We start from the raw sequence: 19,757 nt of genomic DNA on the forward strand, positions 1-19,757 counted from the left end.
CCTTTGTGCATCACCAAACTTGTAATGCCCTCTCAGCATCTCCAAAAGCCTGTCTTTTAACTTCAGTATTCTTTTCTGCCTCTCTTTATTTTGTGTCTTATATTTTCTGCCGCTGATTTTTGGTATCCTTCTTCCATGCCAAAGAAAATATATTTTCAGGCATGTTTAGAAAAAAGATCTTGCCAAAATGTGAAGCTATCAAGGATTCCTACTCACTGCTGAAACAAAAACTCAGTATTGCCCCTTCCTTTAGCACCAAACTTGATTGCTGTCTCATTGTGATTCCGTTCCACAAAGCCCAAGGAGTTATGAAAAATCAACCAAAGAGTTGGAAGAAGTGGAGGGCAGGGGTGGTGCTCAGTATGCCCTCTGCAGAATGACTGTAACATTCTCTAGTAATAAAGTCATCGACAAATGCTTTTTCATACAAGATGTTATTAAAATATGAGCTGCAAGAAATCTTTTTTAAACAATACAAAACAAAAAACTAATTCTACCAAATTTGATCCTGTAATTCCATAAATCTCATAGTATTCTTGGATTCCTCAGAGTTTTACACACTCCAGAGAATGAAATATTTTGAGTCTTTAGGAAATACCCAAATGCTGTATTACACACCATTTGTAATATTTATGTTTTCTATTTATATATAAATATTAGTTGACTAAAATAAATTTAGTACAAATTTTAAAGTATCATTTTAGTTTTTGTTGAGATACCTATTAAAATACAATAGCCAGTAAGTATATTTAGAATCAAATCTCTTTCTATAAATATCCTTTTGGTTTGTATTTTCCTGATCTAAATGTGGGGTTTATTTGCTTATATTCTAGAAAATACTGATACTTAACATGTTTCTTCCTAGAATCACAAGGGAATATAACTCATCTCCAAAATATTTTCCTGAAAGTAAAAAGAAAATGTAATCAAAATGGAATAATTATTGATATAATTTGACATGGAAATTCTACATGTGACTCCTCAAGGTAGAGAGGCATAAAGAATGGTTTTAGCCTCCTCTTTGCCAGAGTCACTAAGGTTAAACCAGTCCAAAAAATATGAATACTTCATCCTTCTGCTTCTTTACCATATCTGATTGTGAATATTTTTATGTCTAATTAATTGACTTCTACTATACTTGGTAATTCATAAAAGTGACATAAAGATGTCTCATTCTCTTGAATTCAACTAAAATGGCCTCAGAGATTGTCGTAATTAAGGGCTAGTAAAGACATATGACACAAAAATTACAGAATAAAAATAGCCTCAAACTCATGCTGTCCTTTGAAGAAAATCTCTTCTTTCATAAGGCAAGTGTTAATCTGCTGCAAAATTATCCTATCTCAGCTGCAGATGACTTGGAAAAATGTCCACAACAGTGGAGTTATGAAGAGACTCTTATTGGAGAAGCAGGAGATATTTCCTCACCAAGATAAACAGATGGAAGGAAGATACTTGCCTTCTATTTGGTGATAGATGGTACAATGTGTTTAGGTTGGAGGAGGAAATAAATTGGGAAATTGAGGTGCCCTGTAGTTGAACTGTCTTGGTAGGAAAAACGCATCACTTAACACTTTAACAGTGTTAATATAAGCTGCAAGAAATCTTTTTATTTGAGGCTTAAAAGCCTCAAACACAAGGAGTAAGGAGAGATTCTTTTTCTGTACATGTTAAACTGGAGGTTTTGACTGGATGATTCAAGATTCCACTTTACAGAATGACTAGGAAACATTTTTATGTTAAAACATGTTAGAAATTATCAGGATGATATCCTAAAGACCCTTGTTATCTGATTGAGGATCCATAAATGCACTCTACTGGGGAGACCGTAGCCAATGGCATGTTGTTCCCAATTATAAATTGATAATCCTAAGATATTTGAATGGATGGTGTTCAACTCAGAATCATTGAAGAGGACAGGATAATAGCAATACTTTCCGTAGAAGGCAAGTTTTGTAATAGAGATATGTAGTCTATAGATGTTAGGAAAAATAGTCACACAATTCTTATTAATAAATAAAGGAGGAAAATTATAGATGTAACCTTAATTCTTCTACACAGGCTCTATTGTTAAATCTGAAGCGGTTAGACTGTATGCCAATGATTTCATTTTAAAAGCTATATTATTGCTGTTTTAAAGTTTGTATAATCATGAAGAAATGGGAGGGGAAATATGTAATAAAAAATACATATGTCTTGGGAACCCAACAACTTTCAAGTTGGGAAGCTTTATTATTTGCCTGAATCTGAGCATTTATTGCCCTTCTGTATGTATAGGTTGTGTGCTTACATTTATTATCGCTTCTGTTAAAAGTCCAATTTTATATTGGAAGAGAGACTTATCTCTGTGGCTCAGTTCAGTGAAGCAAATCAATGCATAATGGAATAGATAAACTAGCTGAAGATGTGAGGAGCTTTACAGAAAGCAATAATATTAATCTTTTCAGCTAAAACACAAATTCATTCTGCTGGAAAGAACATACCCAATCCTAGATTCACTGTACATTGTGACCTTGGTTAATTTAACTCGAGGCTCAGGTAAGACTATCTTAGTGTATTAACTTGAAACTATTTCAATGTAGTTAGCTCCCTATTCTACATGAAATCTAAATCTAGATTTTACAATCAATAGTGTTAGCTTTTTAAGAACACAGCTGCTTGATTTAAACAGAAGTAGGAAAATAAACAGTTTCTCTAAATGCGTGGCATAAAAAATTTAGACAAGAACTCAGTGAATGGTACTTTTTACCCTTCCTATCAATGGATCAGCTTTTTTATAGGTACTTTGATTTATGTGGAATACTTTTACATGCTTTAACAAGTTTCTCGTTTTTTTCTCCAAAAGCTTTATGAAGATCACTATACAAAGAACAATTTTTGTACCCTTGTCATAGTTGAAAGTTACTGATGGGGTGACTTCACAAAAACTATTGTATTTTATAGCTTTTTGGATATGATGGTTAGCTAGATCATGATCTCTGCAAGGACATGTCTATGGATTTGACTGATTACCTTGTGGATTATATACTTCTCCTTCGTTCATGGAACAGTCAGTCATTTTCAGGTCAGCTGCGCTACAGATGGTGGCATCTTCAAGCAAGTCACACCTGTTAAAGAAAAGAACAGTACTTCTCTTTTATATACAGAATCTTGTAGAATGTGTCAGTCTATTACCTTCCCAGTCAGTGTTGCCCTAGCATCTTTTTAAAAAACTTATTTAGAGGAGCACCTGGGGGCCTCAGTTGGTTAAACATCCAACTCTTGATTTCGGCTCAGGTCATGATCTCACGGTTCATGAGACTTGAACCCCGCTTGAGGCTCGGCCCAGAGCCTGCTTGGGATTCTCTCTCTCCCTCTTTCTCTGCCCCCTCCCCCAGTCACACTCTCTCTCTCTCTCCCTCTCAAAATCAATAAGTGAACTTTTTTAAAAAGACAATAGAAACAACAAAATATACTTCTTTTTGTGGTGCCATTAATATAATGTATTTGTACTATCTTAATGCCATACCATTTCATTTAAGCAGATGGTGAGGTCACTTTAAACTCTCAAATTCATGGTTCTACTTAAGAGATTGATAGTATTTTTGCATTACAACTCATTAAGAATATTCACTTAGCTATTCTAACAAATTTCTTAAGTATGTGCCACAAAGGGCAAGCTGAACTTGAGTAAAGCAATCAGTGCTTCTGAAATGTAATTGGGAGAGAGGGAGGAAGGAGGGAACGGATGAGGGAAATGTGGACAGGAAACTTTTTTAGATTTTCTTATAAAGTTTTAGGAATTAGAAAACTTTTTGGGCCTTTCACATGTAATTTGAATAAGTTACTTTTAGTTTCATATTCAAGGAGAAAATGGAATTAATGCTGGAGGCAAGTAATAAATTATACTGAAACAGGGTTTTTTTTCTCATTCTGTCAAATTATGATGGCCACCATTGTGAAAGGTCTACTGAGTGCTATTAACATATAAGTAAATTAATAAAATTATAAGCTTTATAAATTAAAAGAGAATTAAAATTTATTTAGATTTATTCCTCATTCTCATTGGGTATGATTTCATCAAACATTTATTAAGACCCTGATGGGTACTCTATGACAAATGGAAAGAGACATGGTCTCTACAATCTAGGCAGAAAAGAAGTGGCTTTTTTTTTTTCATTTCCTATCTTCCCCTAGCTGTCTTGCCCTTATGTAATAATTTAAAGTCCTTTCCAAGCCATTTCTTTCCATCTCATTGGGCTATAAATAAGTGCTAAATAAGAAAAGCAATAAAATACCCCATAAGCTTTAAAATACTGTCAATCCAGCATGAAGAAAAACTATTCACTGAATATGCATTATATTATACTGACAAGGGTGTGTGTGTGTGTGTGTGTGTGTGTGTGTGTGTGTTTGAAAGTCAACATTATCTCAAAGCAAAAGCTCCTTAATATCATGGACACTGTCTTTATGCAAGAGAAATTTTATAACTATAATTTAAGTATCTTTTGTAGGGTAATGAAAAATTTTGGAGCTAGGCTTCATAAATATTAATTATTTAAAAACTATGATAAAAATCATTACAAGTTGAGGCCTATAGAGTCCTTTTTATGTTTGCTATTTACTTACAAGCCAAGCAAGGACATAGGAACAACCTTGAATCTCAGATTATTTTCAAACAACTGAACTAAATTAAAATTTTTTTTAATGTTTATTCATTTTTTGAGAGAGAGACAGAGTGTGAGTGGGGGAGGGGCAGAGAGAGAGGGACACAAAGAATCTAAGCAGGCTTCAGGCTCTGAGATGTCAGCATAGAGCCTGATGTGGGGCTCAAACTCACAAACTGCAAGACCATGACTTGAGCTGAAATTGGATGCTTAACCTACCGAGCTACCCAGGCACCCCCTAAATAAACCCTTTAAAACTTCCTGCCTTGGGGTGCCTGCATGGCTCAGTGGAAATGACAGCTTCCAATTCTGTCTCTCCCTCTCTCTCTACCCCTTCCCCGCTTGTAGTCTGCCTCTCTCTCGAAAATAAATAAACATTAAAAAAATTAAAAAAAAAAACTTACTGCCTTTACACTTGGTCCACTATTCCTTAAATTTCTTACAAATTTAAACTGAACAAAAAAATGTAGTGCCAGTGTTCAACCATGAGGTTAATGCCTAAACTCAGTGTCTGTTCCACCAAACATTTCTTTACAAATTTTTCAGCATTATTTGCTTATTCAGGGTTTTTGATGTGGTTCTGTTTTTTGCTGTGTGGCATAGCCTGCATAGAAAAATTGGGCTGGCATCTTGATGGGCCCCTCCAATGTATCCTTTTGCTTTAGAGCTCTGTGGAATTGTAGGTTTTGATATAAACGGTTATTTCTATTTACATGTGCACTCTATTTATTGCTTATATTTGATACATCAAATTCTGAAGAAGTTATAGGTCAGTATAGGAAGAGTTAAAGTTTGAAATAGAGGGGCATCTGGGTGGCTCAGTGGGTTGAATAAACAGCTCTGGATTTCTGCTCAGGTCATGATCCCAGAGTCGTGGGATCAAGCCCCAAGTCGGGTTCCGTGCTGAGCATGGAGCCTACTTAAGATTCTCTTCTTTCTCTCCCTCTGCTCCTCTCTCCTGCTTGCACTCTGTCTCTCTCTCTGTGTAAATTAAAAAGAAAAGAGACCTTGCAATTCAATAAATAAAAAAAATGTGAAATAGACTATAAAGTCTATATGCATTTTAATCTGAGTACATGGTTGTTAACAAAAGAGTCTTTGTAAAACATCATCTGTTCCAGAGAACTTTTATTCTTCAGAAATATCTGAGGTTGTCATTTTTTTAAGTGTTTATTTCTTTATTTTGAGAGGCTGGAGAGGCAGAGAGAGAGGGAGAGAGAGAGAGAGTCACAGCAGGCTCCATGGTCAGCACAGAGCTCCACACGAGGCTCAAACTCATGAGATCATGACCTGAGCCCAAACTGAGTCCAATGCTTAACTGACTGAGTCACCCAGGAGCCCCTTTTGTTTTAATACATGATACTGCAGGACCCTAAATAGGCTCAATAAATAGTTTTCATTAAAATTGAATGCTATAAAATGGGAAATACTTTTGAGAAAGAGAGAGGGAGAGAAAGTGTTTTTCTAATGCAAGGCCAAGGAAAGGCTTTGTTTTTAAGCACTCCTGAGAAATCATGTAAAGCCAAGGGAAAAGCTTAATCTCCTGGAAAGTTGAAGGGAAATCAGTTGAGTGTCACTGGCCACTACCTGTTCAAAAGAAAAAAAAAAAGTATTCTTTCTAAGACAACGTTAGATGGAGGAATAAAGAAGTGATACAGCAATTAAGGACCATACCTAGCTAGAGGTTGTCTGTAGAGCCTAGCACTATCATGTAGGAGAGCCAAGAAGAGAATCCAAACTTTTGAACTCCCAGTTAATCTCCATATCTTGCTATCTTGAGCTGCATGTGGATCTTTTGATAAAGAAACCAGCATCAGAGTGTGTCAAATTTTAAAAAAAGATCAAAACACCAATGCTTAAGAAATTCAAGTTGACATGGTGATTAATGCCTCTGGTTTATAAATCGTTTTACTAAAAACCATAAGCCAGGATTATATTTTCTTTCATTTTACACGTTTTGTATTTCCAACGAGGATCCGGTAAAAAGAAATTTGTTCTTGCCTTCAGACATATCCTACGTTTTGTCTTCTGGTCCTTTCTTAAAGCAACCTCATTTGAGGAGAAAAAGAAGTGTATTTCTCTAAAGGAGCATTCAAACTTCCATGCAGAGAGAGTACAGTGGCATATCATTTCAACTGAACCATCATTATAAAATCCAACTAGAGTCACACCAGGAATATCCAGAAAGTCACTACACTGGTCTTCCCTAATGTGGTGGAGGAAGATAGAATTAGTAAAAAGTAAAATAAGATAATTCTGATTAATTATTCAATTACATTAGTCTATTCTTTTTAACTCTTTCTTATATGACTCTTATGTAAATGAAAAGTCAACAGTGAATGCAAGCAAGTCGCCAACCTTTGTTCCTGAGACTGAAATCCTTTTTTGCCAGCCTCCCTTGAGAGGGACTGATGGGCTGATCCTTGAAGAATGACGAGTTCCAGACTCAACTTGGAATGAGGCATTCTAGCGAGAGATAACATAAAGAAAGCATGGGAATAAACTTCAAAATGTAAACAAGGGCCTTAAAGTATGGAATGCAACACTGTCTGGCCAAAATGTAAAATTTTGAGAAGCAGGCTCAAAAATAAGAATTTGGAGAACCTGATGGCCTACCTAAGAATTTTTGATGCATCTAATAGAAAATAGACTTTGGGAGAATTTTGAGTAAGGCAGAGCTTTAGGAAGATGATTCAGTTAATTGAAATAATACATTTCCCTTCCACTATAAAGTACACAGAAGGAAAGATTGCTACTCTTTCAAATGACTCCATTTTGCATTAATAGTGCAGGTAAAAATTTTGACTGAAAGAAATTGACAAAAAAGATAAAATGTGCTTTAGAGTTAACCTTGTATAATGATTATTCAAATATTTTTTCCTCCATATCATGAATATAGAAAATTAGTTCATCAAATAGAAGTTTGTTATATTTTTTCTAGACCATCTCTGAAATGTCAAAATAATTTTCCCTTGATATATAGGAAAACAAAAGCTCGATGGAAATTCCTTACCCAAAAAAGTCATTTTTATTTAGACCCATCCATAGAGCACAGAGAGTTAAAATTTGAGTCTCTGATTTAGAAAAAGAGCACGAATCTGGAATAAAGCTTTCTCCTTCACAGCAGCTATCTATTTTTCTATTTTGTGGAATGATTTCCGAGGACTGCTGATATTTGTGGAATTAACTCCCTAAGGTGTTAATTATTTGTAAATGATCCCAGAGTTCTTTGCCATGAAGTATTTTGTGGTTTTGTTAAAGCATAAATGTGCATCACATGGACTAGGTGGGTGCAAGTTGTCAAGCTAGAGCATAACTTTACTGAGCATCAAGCATCTAGTGGCCAAAGTGATTTTGTTTCTGTCTATTCAACCATCAAGCAAAATGGTGAATGTCATATTCTGCCTTATTTGTTTAGCAAAAACAATATACTCTGAAGCTATTACAAATATGGAAATATGTAAAGAACATGCCACTAATGCATGTCAAAGGTCTGCTTCATCTTAAGAATTGAAAAGACATAGGTTGGGAAAGTCTACCGTCAAAAAAGACCCCTGGTTGTTTCACTAGAAAATCTATGATTCTGTAGAAAATCTGAGGAAAATCGACAGAAGTCAGCCTTTAAGTTTTAGGATTTTAAGATTTAAAGTGTCTTTAAATAATGCTAGCAATGTGCCCCCTTTAGGTTTGAATCATTTGTTTTAGAAATCATAAAAATTGCCGGTTGATTAAATGTTAGAGTCAAACAGATTCATGCAACTAAAATTGGAATTTCCATTTTTGCAACAAGTGAATCAGATTTAACATTTGGCTTTGATCACTTGGTAATGAGTCACTTGATTTGTATTCTAATGATCTCTAAATTAAAATTTGCAAATGGAATATGAGACCCTGTACATCCACAAGGATTAGGAAAAATGGCTTAGATGAATTCTGTTTCATTGACAAAATAGATACTCATGGAGGATAATTAAAAATATTATTATTTGAAATAATAAAATGATTTGCTTTCTACAAATAATTTATCTGTGAGGCTTGAGGTGTAATGGCCCTTGTTGACAAAGTTATTTGTGTCTCCATTTTATGTGAAATTCCTAGCATACAACTACACTTATTGTTAGATACAGACTCAGTGATATTACCCCCTTCTTTTTAAATTGGAATTTTTATCATGCCCTAAAGTGTGGCCCAGTCATCATGTTTTCTGAATTCAGATTTTGGCAAGAGGCCCTTTCCTTGGGCAGCCGATGAGAGCTGTCAATGATATTTCCCTGTAAGGGACAAGCTCTCTTGTCAGTGGTAGGCAGGCACTGCAATTTAAGCTTTGTCTAGTTAAAAATAGTCAGGACTCAATGTCAACTTGAATTTTTTACTCTGTTTTGCAAATACCAAGAGATGTGATACCACTCTTGGAGAGGGCTGTATATCTAGGATATATTTATTTAGCTTTTTATAATAAGAGGACAAACTGTCCCCTAAAGCATTGAAAACATAATTTCTCTTTAGCTATTAAAGGGATACCGGCAGAGTAGTAGAAGTAGCCAAAGTAAAATCAAAGAAACAAACAACAAAAATAAACCTTTCTTTCCCTGCTTACGTTATTCATGTGCCCTCCAAAACATGCAAAATTTAAGACACACGAAAGAAGTCACAAGAGCTATTACTTTACACATTACATTACACTAGAGTAATATCTGTCCAGATCTAGATTTGCTATTGTCCTTAAGATGAATACTGAACTTTCTGAAAATAGAAATAAAACGCCTAGCCTCAAACCTTTTGGACCTAATGAAGGCCTGGACTACCTTTACATGACCTAGTATAAGTCAGCTAACTAATGGTCCTTGGTTTGCTTCCTTCTAAAAATGGAAAGAATGCTTCCACACCAATCATCCAAGGTTTATGGCTGTTTATGAGCAGCTGTCAGAGAGAGGCCTCTCAGAAGACCACTGAACCAAACCTGCAAGGCAGTAGTGAAGCCTTTTCAGCAGAGGAGGCCCTGAGCCTCCTTGTTGACCCCCTTGGGAAAGCAAGGGTTCTTCCACTGGATGCATAAGAACCCTCATCAATGGCATTCAGCCCAACCAGTCATGAACCTCACCTGTGCTATGTCAACCAATAAAAAGTCAAATGTACCAGGTAATTTATAATTACAATGGCTGATACTGTAGGATTTAAGGGGATAGGGCATCTACTACACTGAATTACGCTATTGGGCCTTTCATAGAGTAGACCTGAGTCCCAGCATTGTCCACAGTATCAGGAGCCTCCCCATCACAGATGACCCAATTTTTATTTTTCTATTCTTCTCATCATTTCCAGATTACACCTGCCTACAACTTGGATATCTAAAGTTCTTGAGCATTTGGCCCTTGGGGATTCAGGAGAATAGCGGTTCATATTTATATGATAGATCTATTCTTCAGTTCCAGTGTTAGTTTTTTTTTCTCTTAAATGATTATGTAGGTGGAAGGAAGTTTGGAGCCTCCTTGGCACTGATCCATTCTGGCTCCCTATACCCAGCATACTGAAAGAAAAATGCACGGTGAAGTTACCTCCAATTCCTTTTAGGTTAGGATTTTAAACAAGAAGATCGATTTTAGCAAGGTTCAGTCCAGATGTGGTTCCAAGGATAACATCAAACATTCTGCTGGGGGCGGAAATGTAAGTAGAAGCTTCTATTAGAAAGCTGTCCTGATTGTGTGGAGCCATCTGCACAGCCAGCACACTGTCTCTTTTCCTGCCTTCCTCACAATACACACCCCCCTTCTTGTTGCTGCTCCACCTGTGCCCTGGTCGGGGAGCTGGTCACCCTTGCATTTTTGCTGGTGGACTTCCCATCCTTCCCTGTAAGGTCATCAACAAATTTCTTTCTTTGAATTGAGGAATAAAACCTTAATGGACTGCACAGTGGTTTTCAGGGGGATGGCAAACCCACCTCACTTGCCAATTTTGTTTGCTGGCCTTTGGCTTCAAGGTATTTCCTCATGCTGTCTCTACTCCCCAACAGAAGTCAGCTGGGCACACACACATTTATAGTTCCATTTAAATTACTCTTGAAGCAAAGGCTGATACACTTGAAAGTACGTAAAGTGTATTATGACAGTCTTTTGTCCATCGCTATTCATGAGAGTTAGGATATCATTTGCAATAATGCAAAACTAATGAAGCACAGTTCATGTGTCATTCAAAGTCCCAATATAAATTTCGTCTTGACGGGATTTTGTTTTCTGTGCCTTGAATTGAGTGGAAATAATGTCCTTTGAGAGGAAGGGAAAGATGAATCCATGTTTCTAAAATGTAGTTGAGGCAGAGGCAAACCCAATGTATAGTCAGCATGATTCTTCACAAAATAAGAATAATAAAAGAGGTGAGCCAGGCTGACTATCTGTTCTACAGATCCTGTCACCTAAAACTTCAGAACCTGGCCATCTGTGACTTAAGTAATTTACAGTGTAAAGTCCAGATTTCTCACCTGTTTAATAACTCTTGGCTCCTTGCTCCTCAGCTGGGCAGAGATGGAGTCAAGCAGTGAAAGGGGACAAACAACTGCCTTCTACCAGGAGCTGTCACCTCTTGCTTGAACTAGTCCCACTGAGCATGAAAATGTCACTGTCATAGGAAGTCTATAACAAGGTTTGCTGGGCTCCTTTAAGGGTGCTGGGCTAAGCCTCAGGATCAGTATTTACATTGGCACACTGCCCTCCTCCCTGTGTCCTGACTGTAAGTGCAAACCATGTGAGACTTTCACAGAAACAGTCTCGGTCCTGGGAAATAACTGGAGGGTATCAAAGGGTGACCCCTATCCTCTACTGCAGGGCCTGCTGGTCCAAACAGCTAAGTGGCAAAGGATAAATGAGATAACTAACCATCTTAAAGAAATTGGGGGAGCTTCCAACCTCCAAAACAATAGTCTTAAACTTTCCTCTAGAGAAGAATCACTTGTTCAAATATGCAGATTCCATGGCCTCATTTCCACAGTGTCCAATTCAGTAATCCCATGTACATCTAATGCAAATGGACAACAGCCCACATTTGGAAAAGCACTGTTTCTAACACGGGGAGAGGAAATAATTTCAATAAAATACAAGAAAAAATGTTGATACCATCTTATAATTTGGTGTATGAGAAAAATTCCATTAGCCAAGACATGACAATAGTATTCTAGAAAAGCATGGTTACAGCTTTCTTCTTGTATCTTAAAGCAGTGGTGGTCTTCTTATATCTATGAGCAATGGTGGTCACTTTTATGTAAAAGTCACTTTTAAAAAAAATAATTCATCTCTTCACTTGGCTTTTTGCTTATGGGAAGGTTTAACACCGTGTGGTTTCATTCTCTGAGTGGAAGCTTGCCCTATTAATCCAGGTGTTGCTATCCTCTTGTGGCATGATCTGTTTTCTACTAATAAAATCTTCTATTCTAGGATTTTCTTTCACTTTAGTCCTTCTCCCCAACCAAACGTGGGAGGATATTGGGAGGTTATGTTTTCCTGTGTGTGTGTATGTACTTCAGTTTGGGTTTCTGTGTTGCTAGGTGTTGTGAGCTTGGATATGTTTGTGGGTTTTGCATATGAGCTTGGGAGCTTGTCTATGTCCCAACCATTTTAAGCATATTTTATGTGGCTCATACAGGTACAGATTGTTACCAAGAAGATAGACCTAAGCCATGTGACATCCAAATGTGGCTCTCTGAAGAACATCCGCCACAGGCCAGGTAAATAAATTCTTCTTAGTAGTTAGAGAAATATTAAATTGTGTTTAAGAAATTGACAAGCAAAATTTTGTTATGAAATATCTAATTGGAAAAATGTCTCAAAATCCTGAAAATGCATGCTTTTATTAATAGAAACTTAAGCTAGAAACTTCAAGCCATCTTCATTTGGACAGATAAACTTCAATATCACAAAGAGGCCACATATCATAGGACAAGTTCAAAATCAAAAGATGTATAAAATGCATTTATCTCTACGTTCTCAACCTGCACACTGGAGTTCTTTTAAAATATATAGTCCATAAAATACCTTGGGCCATGTATTCATACATAATTACATGAGCTGAAATTAGCATTTCCAAAGATTTTTCATGAAAACGTTTTTTCTACATTATGTGAAATAGGGTTTATGCTTAAGCAAAGCTGATGAAATGTGTTTATCTGCTGAATTTCTCAGATCCTATAGTAGGTCAATAAGCATTACGAACCCTCAGCAGAATGCAGTGCTTAATGGATCCATTGCTTGATGCAGTGCTTATCCCAATTTATTTAACCATTGGCCTCCTGTTTTTCTAGAATATCCTATGGGACTAGTGGTTTAAAGTAGAACTTATATTCATACTTGCTGGGAATTATTTCATCTTTAAAATGTAAATCTAACATATTATGAGTCATTTTTTATTCTGAGTATCATTATCACATATTTTTATTAAGTTCTACCTGCATGCCTATGTAAATAGTGGACAACTGTCAAATTTATAATTTTCTTAAGAATGTTTTGACACAGTATATACCATTGAATTATAGAAGGACACGATGTTAGTATGCCTGATAACTTAATTAAACCAAGTAATAGGTTATTACCATTCATTATCTCAAATGTTATCAGAAACGAGGGATAAGAACTGTGAGCCCCAGGGCACCTGGGTAGCTCAGTTGGTTAAGCACCAACTCTTGATCTCAGCTCAGATCTTGATCACAGGGTCATGAGTTCAAGCCCTGCATTGGGCTCCACGCTGAGCTTGAAGCCTATTTAAAAAGAAAAAGAGCAACAACAACAACAATTGAGTCCAATAAGATTTGTGACCAAGAGAAGATTATTAGCAATGTACTAATTGAAAATTAGTTGAAAACCAAATGTAGATAGGATAAGTTTCAAAATGAATAAATGCATTGGAAACATGTCTAGGGGTCAGGCTTCACTTTGAGAAGGTGTGTTCATAAAGTAAATCAAGGAGTTAGAAAATACATATATGGAATCTCTGTTGGTTCACGATCCTCTTGGGAGCTTCCCTGGTATAATCTGAAATTGGCCCCTGTACTCAGAAGGCAGGAAGAAACTGAAGAAAGAGGCAGGCCACTCCAGGTTGGCATGGCAATTTTAATAAGGAAAGGGAATTTACATATGACGTTTGTCTTGGGTAGCAGCAAGGTGGATCCCAACACCTACTTGCCAAATCTTAGAAGCTTATAAAGAGGCCTTAACTGGGTTTAGTCATGTTTACAGTGTAGCTGTCAACACCACATCGTTATCACAGAGCTATGTCCTTCGAGCAGCCTCTGGAAGCAGGAAAGGCAAGCAGAACCCACATTCCCAGGACAGGGTAGGGAACGAGAAGTCTCTAAGTGCCTGGGTCCAGCTCTCAGGTCAATCAGTGGTCATGTCTTTTTGTAGATTATCCCCAATAATGTCCAATACTAATTTCAGAACTGTTACCCTGGAATTAGCTTCTCTTTCATTCCCGAGGCAGCAGGGACATGGTGTCATACTGCATATCGTCACAATTCTGTCTGTACCTCAAGCTTACAAACACTTAGTTGACTCTACTCCTGTGTCAACATAACAAGTATTTGGCCATACCACCTATTTTCTTCCAGAATTCAAAATAAAATTTTGAATTCTTTATTTTAGACAGTAAGTATTCCATTAGCCAAATTCAACCAGACTCTTGATGCACAGAAAAATGTTACACAGTTAAGGAAATAGTCTATGTAAGATTTATTGGTCATAAAAGACTATTGTCATAGACTCCCACCTATTTCTAAATCTGGATCTTACTTTTCTAAGAACTGCAGCAGATGACTAAATTCATAAAGAAGTGTTAACACTATGATCCTTGACAACAGCAAGCTTTTCACAAAGTTACTTTGGAATGTGGAATATGTACAGAGAAAATAAAGGCAACAACTCAATACCTGGAAGCTCAACTTTAGGATGTATGAGGCCTGATAAAGATTATAGTCCTTCACAATCACTGCTCCTGGTGGGTGCCAGGATTCTTCAGGACCAAGGGGATAGATCCATGAATTCAAATGGGCTTCTCTAATAGTTATATAAAAGTTTCTAGTAGGATTTTCACAAAAACAGACTTCTCGAGCTTCCTTTCCTGAATATATTTGGGGTCAGCCTTACTTTTTTTTTTTTCTGTCGTAAAATAGAATTCAACAAAAATTTTAACACAGTTATGTTGACACAACATAGAATCATAAAAGAGAGCTTGAAAAGGCCACTTCTATTAAAGGCTACCAAAAAATAATAGAAAAGGTCCCAAGAAAGTGGATCTCATCTAGAGAATTCAACATCCTCTATGCTCTAATCAAGATAAGTATGTTTTATAAATCACACTAATCCCATCACAACTAACAAGTGAGACCCACATGGCCAGGTGAAATGTTGGAAGAATAAAGTTTATTGCAATAATACATATTTTGAGGGAGGGACAACTACATGTCTCCTGTAAGCATGAGCTAAATAACATCATGCACATCCTATATCTTCAGAAGAACGAATGGATATATCTTCAAAATGTAATCTAATCACACCATTTAATTTCAAGGGGCACTTTCCCAGGTAGTTGGGTGTCATTGTAAATGTCCAGGTATCATATGAGAAAAATACTGCAAGGTCTAAGTCTGTGAAGACTTAACAGACCTTTCTTTGCTGACCTTGAGAGATAAATAAGCGTCAAGAGTCCAAAATTGAAAAAGCTTTTCCATGTTTCTCCCAAGTCAAAATCCTAAGACAGATGCAATAGTAGTAGAGGATCATGTCATTTACCACTGGCCTTTCAAAGAAATGCACACAGCCAAAACCAAATTGCTAATCAAAGTGAAAGCAAATCTTAGGTGGAGAGGTAAAGGAGTCTAATTCAAACTAAAGGACAATGGATACCAACTGGGCTTGAACTCCTTGCATTTGCAAGATGGAAAAGGCATGCAGAGATAGGGGCATCACTCTAAAAGGTGGCATGTTGGCACTCTCATCTATCAGTAGATCCTTAAATTTAAGATTAGCATTTAGGGAAATGGCATGGTCCAAACTGTATCCCCGTTATCAGATCAAAATGAGTGTAAGATTGGTCCTATGGCATCTGTGTAAGAATGGGATCTCTTAATGTTCTCCTCCTATTACTCCATCTGCTAATGATAACGGGACACTCTCAAAACTCTCTAGTTATAAACCACTTAGTTTCCAGCTCAAATTTCATCAGTCCAGCTCTCAGTGTTGAAATTTTACAAATGAATGTATGACCCATATGTGCACCATTCCTAACCTATAGTTTTTTGGAAAAGTGACCTATTACCATGAAGAACATTAAAGAAGATCTTCATTTCAATTTAATTTGCACCCTTAAGGATAAGAGATTGGATGTTCCATGTTTTAGAAAGGGTGAAAGGAGATATTTTCATTGTGTTATTTTTAGAGTTTTTGTTGTATAGATAAGGAAATGCCCCTCGTATATTTTAGGTTAGACATAGGTAGATTATTAAGAAGAATTTATTAGTTGAAAAGTAAAGAGCAGAGGGGATAAGTTTCAAAATAGATAAGTGCATTGGAAACTTACCTAGAAATCAGCCTTCACTTTGGCTTAGAGGAAAAAGATGTTAATATGTAGAGCACGCCATATAATGGTACAAAATAAAGATGTCATTACCTTGGGTGGTATGGGAATAATGGTATGGACTAGAATTCTAAAAAAATCCCCATCACATCCGTGGTCAAAAGAATAGTAAATGAAGTTTGTGCTTTGTGATGGTCTATCTACTGAAATCGTTTTAGGGAAATAGTCACCATAAATAGAAGATGTCATGGTAGCAAGGCATTTAAAAGCTTTGTCCTCTCACAGGTGGTGGGCGTGTGAAGATTGAGAGTGTAAAACTGGATTTCAAAGAAAAGGCCCAAGCTAAAGTTGGCTCACTCGACAATGCTCACCATGTACCTGGAGGTGGTAATGTCAAGGTAAGAAACAAGGTCGCGAGCCGAGCCTGTCTTATTTTGTTTTGTTTTAATCCTTCTGAAATACTCCTTATCAAAATGGGTCCCAGATGGAAGACCTGGGCACAGAGGAAGGAGAGATGGCAGAGCTGAACAGAAGTGACATTGACATCAGCTCTGAGACACGATGGGAGGTCTAGGGGCCATTTAAGATGCTTGAGTTAACAAGGACTGATGTTTGTCTTGAACAGATTGACAGTCAAAAGCTGAACTTCAGAGAGCATGCTAAGGCCCGTGTGGACCACGGAGCTGAGATCATCACGCAGTCCCCAGGCAGATCCAGCGTGGCGTCCCCCCGACGACTCAGCAATGTCTCCTCCTCTGGAAGCATCAACCTGCTCGAATCCCCTCAGCTTGCCACTTTGGCCGAGGATGTCACTGCTGCACTCGCTAAGCAGGGCTTGTGAATATTTCTCATTTAGCGTTGAAGTAATAATATTTAGGCATGAGCTCTTGGCAGGCGTGGGCTCTGAGCAGGTGTTATATTCATTCTTTACAAACCATAAAATAAATAATCTCATTCCCAAACTGTAGTAATTGTTACAATTTTATAAAAAAACAATGAATAGTATATGCAGAAATTGACTTGATTTCCATTTGCAACAGGAAGACACTGGCTTTACATGAGTACAGTTGGACAATTATTTTTGCTCTGCTCTGTTTTGCATGGAGTATTATTATTTTAAAACTTGCATTTTTACCTTTCATGTGCCTGAAGGCTATCCATACATTCTGAAAGGCCTTGTTGAAATCCAAGCTGCTCATTTCACTATTCTGTTGCTGGGTGAAAAGATAAAAGCTGCCCATTTTAACTTATTACAGGTTAAATTAAATCAAGGAGTCTGATTGCAGGAAGGAAAGAGCATGTAAGAAATAAGTTGTTGTTTTTTTTTTTTTAAGTGTTATTTTGTATAAATGGGAAGAAAGATTCAGTTAAGTTATTAACATTTGGGACCTGGATAATTATATCAGAGTATAAGTCAATCCAATAAATTATTTAACTAATTAAAAATAGTTACGAAGCATTTGATCTGTGGTTGAGGAAGTGGTATAAAAGTGCATCTCTTAGGAATGAAGCACTTTCATTAGGATGGGCTCGTGTCTGACTAGAATATCAGTTGATCAGCTAGATTTGTGTCCACACTACCAGTTTCACACTCCCTTTCCATCTGTTTGATACAGTATTATAGATATAAATATATATATATTTCTCTGTGGCCATTTGTGATACTTCCTCATATACTTGAATATTATACTTCCTTATTCACAGTATCTGTGTCTCCTGCACCCTTTGGTGTTGCAATTTTAGGTATGTGAAAGTAGATGTTAGCAGGGTTCTTTCCCTACTCAAAAAAAAAAAAAATACATTAAAAAAGAACAAAAAGTTTTAGCATGAAGTTGCTTCCTGTAACAACTCAGAGCTGTAACCCTGTTTTAGTGCCAGATACAAGTCTCTCCCGTGATGCTAGGAAAAATTTTTTTTCTTTGCTTTTACCAACATGGAGTTTGTGGGGGTGGGTCCAGTTATACATTGAAAGGGTTTACAGATTATTGGTTTAAGATTATGGATTTATCTCATTTTGAATTATGGAATAGTTTGGGTTTTATTCCTGTAATCATTCACAAAACAGACTTCTTAGGATTTCTTTCTTTTTTTTTTTTTTTTTTTCCATTTGCTAAAGTTGAAACTCACAGAGGGAGTTTGGGACATGTTGCCCCACTCCTCCAAAAAGTTACTGCTAATTAAATTACCTGATAGAAAACATTTGGCTTTCTTACCCAAAGTAAAGATCCCTTGATCAGAAAGGACAAATACAGTATTTTGAGAAGGCATAGCTACAAAACATTTGAGATACAGATATCTAAATCAGTTTTTTCAGGACTCCCAACATTGCCCTCTGTAAAGGAGCACTATATGACTATTACTTATCAAAAGGTAATGTTGGTCTGGCTTAATATTGAATCTAGAAATCACAAATGAATTAATTCCTCTCACAAATCATTCATTTTAGACTTGTGAATAAGCAATTTATAGTCAATGGCCTGAATATGCAATGAGTTACCAGTCTGGGTGGATGCTCTTATGTATTTTATCTCTGTTTTTTCTTGCTCGGGGCTGGTAGGTTGGATATGAACAGTCAAAGGCAAATGGTCTGATAGGTGTTTGATGTCCGTAAGCCAATTCCTGAATATAAAGGAGGAAATGATGAGCATGGATGTAGCAATGAGGAAGTATAGTAGTATCTAAGAACACAGCCAAGGGATACAAAGACAGAGAGACACAGGTACTGCCATTTTGTGACCACTGGATATTGCAACCAATGTGACTCCCATCAAAAAAACTCTAGGAGCAAAATCATATCATTCATTCTCAACAAGAAAGCTTTACATAGGCAAACATGTCTGAAAATATAAATCAGTTATTTTATACGGCAGTCAAAAAATTAGAAACTGCTCAGTATGACCATGGATATGTCTGTTTTCTGCCTAGTAAGTGCTGTGATGTGGATTTGACCAATCTGAGCATTTTATTCATCAACTTCCCTTGAAATGCACCAGAAAATAATGGAAGAAAGAATAGTTATATGGAGACTTATGGTACTTTCTTACATGTTTGATAGTGTTAGATAGTGATTAAAGTTCTCCAGAAAGAAGTTAACAGTTGATTAGGACAGTCTTAACCCACAAAATAAGCATTTTTTTATCAACCTGGTTTAAATTTTTTGTGAAACTTAAGAATAAGTAATTATGCTGTACATATTAAAATTCCATTTCCTACAAATACTTGCCCCAAATAAAGATTATATAAAGCACTAAGTTTAACTTAGATTTGGCATTAAAACAAATGTTTATTTCAAATCACAGCAAAATTATAATGAATAAATGCCCTTCCTTTGTATGGAAATGTGATTCTTTACAATGTTAACAAAAAGAAACTGATAATTTGTACCAATGGAAGAGGGAAACACACAGGCTAAATGTCTTCTTATGGGAAGAGGGGGTGGAACCTATCTTGCCTTCACTCTCAAGATTAACGACACAAATTAAGCTTTTTGAACACCACTCTTGTGGGGATACCCATACGCTGATCTAGAAATTAAAGCTTCATAGTTCCAATTCTAGA

At 36.5% G+C, this 19,757-nt stretch overlaps 1 protein-coding gene across 16 annotated transcripts in view; it reads left to right on the top strand.

Annotated features, from left to right (window-relative positions):
- The window catches only part of MAP2 (microtubule associated protein 2), a 279,845-nt gene extending 260,497 nt beyond the window's left edge, over positions 1 to 19,348 (top strand). For 10 of the 16 annotated variants that reach the window (XM_042995221.1, XM_042995220.1, XM_042995227.1 and 7 more), the window contains 4 exons: positions 10,218 to 10,310; positions 12,279 to 12,360; positions 16,485 to 16,597; positions 16,825 to 19,348. In XM_042995221.1, the coding sequence (XP_042851155.1) occupies positions 10,218 to 10,310; positions 12,279 to 12,360; positions 16,485 to 16,597; positions 16,825 to 17,040 (504 nt within the window). In that variant the 3' untranslated portion in view covers positions 17,041 to 19,348. Of the gene's footprint in view, positions 1 to 10,217; positions 10,311 to 11,154; positions 11,283 to 12,278; positions 12,361 to 16,484; positions 16,598 to 16,824 lie in introns of those variants that run through there. The other 6 variants (XM_042995225.1, XM_042995228.1, XM_042995229.1 and 3 more) reach the window with 2 other exon arrangements.
- Positions 19,349 to 19,757: the final 409 nt, after the last annotated feature.

This window comes from Panthera tigris, chromosome C1 (assembly GCF_018350195.1).
Source record: "Panthera tigris isolate Pti1 chromosome C1, P.tigris_Pti1_mat1.1, whole genome shotgun sequence".
In the NCBI taxonomy this organism is placed as follows: Eukaryota; Metazoa; Chordata; class Mammalia; order Carnivora; family Felidae; genus Panthera; species Panthera tigris.